The sequence below is a fragment of the Quercus lobata genome, chromosome 12, assembly GCF_001633185.2.
Source record: "Quercus lobata isolate SW786 chromosome 12, ValleyOak3.0 Primary Assembly, whole genome shotgun sequence".
In the NCBI taxonomy this organism is placed as follows: domain Eukaryota; kingdom Viridiplantae; phylum Streptophyta; class Magnoliopsida; order Fagales; family Fagaceae; genus Quercus; species Quercus lobata.
The window spans coordinates 23003257-23010125 of record NC_044915.1 but is presented as its reverse complement, the minus strand read 5'-3'; the positions used below and the strand labels follow the sequence as shown (position 1 = coordinate 23010125).

Below are 6869 nucleotides of genomic sequence, written 5' to 3'. Positions count from 1 at the left end.
CGTTCAAGACCTATGCCAGCGTTTCAAAAGCGCTGGCATAGGTAGTACCTATTCTAGCGCTTTTAGAAGCGCTGGTATAGGTTATATTCACATTTTCATAAAGGCTGTCCCGACACAAGTAAAAATGCCGGAATAGGGTCTAAAAAGCGCCGGGACCTATCCTAGCGTCTGAAAAGCGCCGGGACCTATCCCAACATTCAAACCGCGGCGGTTTGAAGCGCCGGGAAAAAAAACGCCGAGATAGGAATTTTGACCCTATCCCAGCGCTTTTTGGGGCTATCCCAGTGCTTTTCAAAATGCTGGGATAGTCCTGTTTTTTTGTAGTGCCGGATCACCAGCTAATGTGTGTTATGAGAGAGAGACAGGGGCGGAGGGAAGGGGGGGCGAGAGGGGGCAGGTGCCCCCCCTGAACTTTCAATTTTTTTTACTGATATGCGATAATAATAATGTATTGAACTGAAATGTGTTATTTTCCCCCCTTACACAAAAGACAAAAAAAATCTTTTCTATTTATTGGGAACAACCTACAGCTACATGGTTCAGAACTCAACAGTAACTCTAAAACTACTGTAACTTTAATATAAAACTATTGGTCCCACCTAGTAATGATAAAAAATAAAAAAATAAAAAATAAAAAACCACTACTAATGCTATATGCCTATACGGAATAGGACTCACAGCAGCCTAATACTAATAGAATTTTGTGACTTATCAAAAAAAAAAAAAATAGAATTCTGTGAAAAAAAAAAAAATATATATATATATATATATATATAAAATACTGTATAAAGCACGCCTCCCCTTAAAAAAAAAATCTCTTGGTATTCTTTTAAAATTAAGTAAGAGGAGATAATTAACTTTTTCATAGTTTGTTATTTTGTTAATATAATAAGAGTAAATTTGATAATTAATTTGGTTCAGTACTTCTAAGTTCTGCTCTTCCTCAAAATCTCTTCAATTTTGAAGAATTAAAAATGAGGGGTTAGAAGTAGTTAGAACCCTTCCAAATCTTTCCCCCTCTTAAAAAAATCAAAATAAGGTAATTTAATTTACTCTTCCTCTCTCTACTTTACTTCCCTATACTCCCCCTCCATCCAAACAAGCTATTAGAGTTTCTGTTGCATTTTTAAAAGCATTCAAGCTAATTTTTTAAAAGCATTCAAGTCATTGAGTCACGTTTAAATATTCACAAATATATTGCGTACTTTAAATATTCATGTTTAAATTTTTTTTGGATTAGTTTTTTACTTTCAATCTTATCTTTTAATCTTGCCCCCCCTAAACTATATTCCTGGCTCCGCCACTGGAGAGAGAGAGAGAGAGAGATTACTTTAAAAGGAGTTAGGTGGTGCCATAAACTTGCAGGTTGATTCAAGAATCAAATCCCATATGTAATTTTATTTTTATATCAAATTTATTCAGTTTTTGTTGTTCTTCGTAAATAAGCTTCTGCATCAGTTTGCATTATATATGCTTGAGAGAGAAAAGCATGAGTTGAGGTTTCTTAAGTATTCATCTATTATCTGTCACCATTGAATTGTTAAAACTATTGCATGCTAACTGCCTTTAAAACGACTGTTAGATAGAAACAGTTAGTTTTGCTTTCTTACAAAGTTTAGCGGTTGAGAAAGCTACATGGGAACAAATGAACAATTAATACAATTCCATGCTTCAATCTTGGTGAAAATTTTCAATTCAAAATGAAATAGAAAAACCCAAAATTATATATAGGAGGATGTTGGAAATATTGGTAAGCCTTTTTTTTTTTCCATCTATAACATTTCCACAATCTGGAACTTAAGTGGCCATTTTCGATAAGTGATCATAAATAGACAGACTCCTAATAATTATGAATAAAAAAAAAAACTAAAGTTGCTCTTGATTTTGAAATTAGCTATCATTTAGTATTGTTAATCAGGGTGCTACAGCAAATATATTATCACTCTAGAAGTCTATGGAATACACATCCAATGATACATGCATGCCTAAAGAATATAATTACGAAAAATTTTATATAAAAAAAAAAAAAAATCCGAATTTCACTGTGCTTGACAGCTCGCAAAGAGATAGAGATGTAGTCTTCAGCCTCATATCTTTCCATTCCATCAATTGTTGCTAAGCATGCAAGTAGGTCAAAATAGCTTCTGCTTTATTATAAGATTGACAGAACTTCAATTCATAAGAAAATTATATTGTAGGAAGGAAAAGCTTTGACTTGAAGAGAAAGGAGGTCAAAGGAAATTGATTGTCTTTGAAACCACTCTACAGTTCTTCTAACAACTGGCCTTCTTAAAATAGCCATTACAATCTTTTTGTGATTCTCTTCTGTCTAAACTTGCTAAGTAAACTTCCATCACCTACTCGACCAAACTTTTTCCTCACCCCCTATCTATCTATATAAGTAGCACCAGGATAGCTTCGAGGAACACACACTCTAGTGGTACTTTCCTTACCACAATAATAATACACTAACGTACCAGTTAGGTTCCCCACTTATACTCACATTTGAAAAACAATCAAAGAGAGACAAAAGATGGGTGTTTCTCTTCTTTCATCACCAGCATTTCCGAGAATCTTTATATTCTCATTCATTACATCGTATCTCATTCCTGAGCTTGCACTTGCAGGCATAACCAGGCACTACAAGTTTGACGTATGTATTTACATGATCAGCACCTAAATTAACGTGTTACCATTATAGAAATTTTGATTTAAGTTTATATGTTTTCTTCTTCTTTTATGTTTTAAAAGTTTGGAATTATTTTGTAGATCAAATTACAAAATGTAACAAGACTTTGCCACACAAAGAGTATTGTGACTGTAAATGGACAGTTTCCTGGGCCTCGCATTGTCTCTAGGGAGGGTGACCACCTTCTCATCAAAGTGGTTAATCATGTCCAAAACAATATCTCCATTCACTGGTAATGTATTTCTTATTAAAATAATGGTTAAGTTATTAAATTTATCATTTATTAATAGTATAAATTTTTAGAACAATCAATAATTTATTATTGTAGTTTAAACATTATTGTCTCATGTTAACCACACCTCTCATATATATATATATATATATATATATATATATATATATATAGATATATTTTATGGACATTTACCAATTAAAAATAAATAAAAAAGTTCTCATGAACCCTTCAGAGAGCTCATAAGTGAGGAAAAATGTTAAAATAATAATTATATAATCAAATAACCATTTCCTAACTACTTCAACTTTTCATACATTTAACTCTAAATATAATTTTCCTGTTGGAACTTGTGATCTAAATGTAATTATGACAATTTGTTTAAAACAGGCATGGCATTCGACAGCTTCAAACAGGGTGGGCTGATGGGCCAGCATATGTAACTCAATGTCCTATACAAACTAGCCAGAGCTATGTTTACAACTTTACTATTGTTGGCCAAAGAGGCACTCTTTTCTGGCATGCCCATATATCATGGTTAAGAGCAACTGTCTATGGTCCTCTAATCATTCTTCCCAAGCGTGGGGTTCCTTACCCATTTGCCAAACCCTACGAGGAAGTTCCCATCATCTTTGGTATTTATAATTAGGCACAATCCTTTATTTAATCTTTTTGACCTTTGATAATATATATAATAATTGATGCAAGCATTTCAATACCCAAAAAAAACATTTCAGGAGAGTGGTGGAATGTAGATCCTGAGGCAGTAATTAGCCAAGCCCTACAAACAGGAGGTGGCCCAAATGTCTCTGATGCTTATACTATCAATGGACTTCCTGGGCCACTCTATAACTGCTCCGTCAAAGGTATCAAATTTTATATATATGGAACATTTTTCAATGGTACAATTTCAAGAAAGTATATATGGAGTATCAACTTAATAAACTCATTGATTTTGTATAAATGGGACTTGGCATGCAGACACATTCAAGCTAAAAGTGAAGCCCAGGAAGACTTATCTTCTCCGCCTCATCAATGCGGCACTCAATGACGAGCTCTTTTTCAGCATTGCAAACCACAGCCTCACAGTTGTTGAAGCTGATGCAGTTTATGTTAAACCGTTTGAAACCAACACACCTCTCATAGCACCAGGACAGACCACAAATGTTGTTCTAAAGACCAAACCCCACTACCCAAATGCCACATTCCTCATGACCGCTAGACCATATGTGACTGGCCTAGGTACTTTTGACAACTCCACTGTTGCTGGTATCCTAGAATATGAATCTCCACTTCATTCAGCTGCCTCTATTCGAAACCTTCCACTCTTCAAACCCTCTCTCCCTCCTCTCAATGACACTTCCTTTGCAACAAACTTCACTAACAAACTTCGTAGCTTAGCAAGTGCTCAATTCCCAGCAAATGTGCCTCAAAAGGTTGATAGGCATTTTTTCTTCACAATAGGCCTTGGAACAAGCCCTTGCCAACAGAACCAAACCTGTCAGGGACCCAATGGAACAATGTTCGCAGCTTCTATTAATAATGTATCTTTTGTACAATCAACCACTGCTCTCCTCCAAGCCCACTTTTTTGGGCAATCAAATGGGGTTTACACCCCTGACTTTCCAACCACTCCTATATTTCCCTTTAACTATATGAACAACCCACCAAACAACACAATGGTGAGCAATGGAACAAAGCTAGTAGTTTTGCCTTTTAACACTAGTGTGGAGCTTGTCATGCAGGACACAAGTATTCTTGGTGCTGAGAGTCACCCTCTCCACTTGCATGGCTTTAATTTCTTTGTTGTTGGGCAAGGTTTTGGGAATTTTGATCCCAATAAGGACCCGTCAAAGTTTAATCTTGTTGACCCTAATGAAAGAAACACTGTGGGTGTACCTTCTGGGGGTTGGGTTGCTATTCGATTTCAAGCAGATAACCCAGGTATGAAATAATAACACCATATATTAATGCTAATTTGGACACACATATCTATCATATTCAAGTATTCAACTAATTTTGCTGTTAAATGTTAAGGAAAGATGACTTAGACGTACGCTACAAATATTTGGTAGCCACACTTATGGTGGCAGGTGGCATTACATATACAAAATGACTTCCTTTTTTTTTTTTTTTTTTTTTCCTCATACTTTATCTCTTACAGTTAAAAAAGATTGTAATATTTCATGCATACTAACATAAAAATATTAAATTAATTGTTTGAAAGATTTAGAAGTTTAGTCTAGCTGAGTTGAAGTAGAAATAAGATTCATCTGAGATTAATTATAAATAGAACCTATTTTATTGTTAAAATAGGTTCATGATGCAAAAATCTTTTAGTTTAATTATCCAGATGACTCAAAATGTATTCAAAATAAAATTCCTTAAATTTTGAGAATTGAAATAAACCCTTAATCCTAATTGTATTTTTTTAAGTGTATTATTATTTTTATATTTTTTATATTAGTTTCATCTTATTTTATATTATATATTTTTAATATAAATAACTATTATTTTAATTCTTTATTTTTTTAATTTTATTAATAATATTTTAATCTTATTTATTAGTTTTATTTAACCCATACATAATGCAATAAGAATGAGGCTTCAATTATATATATATATATATATATATATATATGCAAATCATCATTTCTCCAAATATATATATATATGCAAATCATCAATTTACCAGAACTTGTGTTTAATTAATGGTACTACCAGAACTTGTGTTTGTGCTACCACTGTTATGACAAAATAGCTAGCCCTTTAAACTAAGTTGACTCAAAACCTTCATAGAGAGATATTGAAATAACAGATTCTGGAATAAATTGTTATGAAACTAATTCTTTAGGTATATACCCATGTAAGGTTGGTGAAGTAAATCTTGTGGCATTAAGATTTCATTAGAATTTGCATTATGATAATGACAATTATTTGGCAACAGGGGTATGGTTCATGCATTGCCACTTGGAGATCCACACTAGCTGGGGTTTAAAGATGGCTTGGGTGGTCTTAGATGGAAAGCTCCCAAATCAGAAGCTGCTTCCTCCACCGGCAGATCTTCCAAAATGTTGACAGTGTTGATCCATGACCTTCGACTCACTTCTCGATTCACTCCGACCAGAAACTTTCAACTGATATTATTTTTGTAGCCCATTTTAATCTTTTTTTCCCTTTTTCGGCATTCACCATTTGCCGATTGATCTTCAAGAGCTAGGGAAAGATTAAAGAGGGGACAATTTTTTTGTAACATTCAGATTTCAATTGTTAAAGCAAAAGGCATTTGTTAAATGTTTGAGCTATACGCGTTTGTTAAAAAAATTGAGTGTATATGTTCTCTAAAATTATTTTTTAACAATTAATTTCTTCAAGTATTGTTTAACACGTTTCCTTTGAACAAATGCAGCAATTTATGTATACCATTTTAATCATTGATCTGTAAGTTGTCTGCTTTTATTTTCCTATATTATGTCATTGGTAGATTAAATGAATAAATTCATTATCTTTTAATCGTTTAAACGAATAAATTCTCCATCTATTAATAGTTTAAGCTTTTGAAAGAATCGTTAATTTAAAATGTTTGGTTTACCTCTAGTACTTTTTTAACTAAATACGTCATTTTGTTTTAAATATACAATGATAAGTGGTAGTGGGTTTTAATCCCCACATTTTACTTAATTAGTAGGTGATGTGGCAGTCTCTCATTAAAATAAAAGGAGATCATTTTTAAAAAGTACTGGAGATAAACTAAATCCAATTTAAAATGGTATCAGAGCAAGAGGTCCTAGGTTCAATCCCTTTCTTAGAGCACTCACTTCAATGTGGGTATAATAGAAAAATGTGTCAAATTTACACATTTAAGCCCAAAATTTACCCATATCAGTCGATCTATATATGTGTAAATTTATAGAAATTGTAGCTTTGTAAATGCATATTTTATTAATT

The 6869-nt window shown here is 33.1% G+C and overlaps 1 protein-coding gene across 1 annotated transcript; it reads left to right on the top strand.

Moving 5' to 3' along the window:
* The first annotated feature begins 2443 nt into the window (after positions 1-2443).
* On the top strand, positions 2444-6316 carry LOC115970012 (laccase-17-like). The gene is made up of 6 exons (XM_031089659.1): positions 2444-2653; positions 2770-2921; positions 3312-3556; positions 3659-3787; positions 3903-4865; positions 5869-6316. The coding sequence occupies exons 1-6, from the start codon at positions 2534-2536 to the stop codon at positions 5997-5999; spliced, it is 1740 nt and encodes a 579-aa protein (XP_030945519.1). The 5' UTR covers positions 2444-2533; the 3' UTR covers positions 6000-6316.
* The last annotated feature ends 553 nt before the right edge of the window (positions 6317-6869 follow it).

What these genes read in the sequence shown, in the direction of transcription:
- LOC115970012 (XM_031089659.1), top strand. Translation starts at nt 2,534, where the DNA reads ATGGGTGTTTCTCTTCTTTCATCACCAGCATTTCCGAGAATCTTTATA. An exon ending in AACAATATCTCCATTCACTG is followed by an intron (nt 2,922 to 3,311) that starts GTAATGTATTTC and finishes TGTTTAAAACAG; the next exon opens with GCATGGCATTCGACAGCTTC. An exon ending in CTATAACTGCTCCGTCAAAG is followed by an intron (nt 3,788 to 3,902) that starts GTATCAAATTTT and finishes CTTGGCATGCAG; the next exon opens with ACACATTCAAGCTAAAAGTG.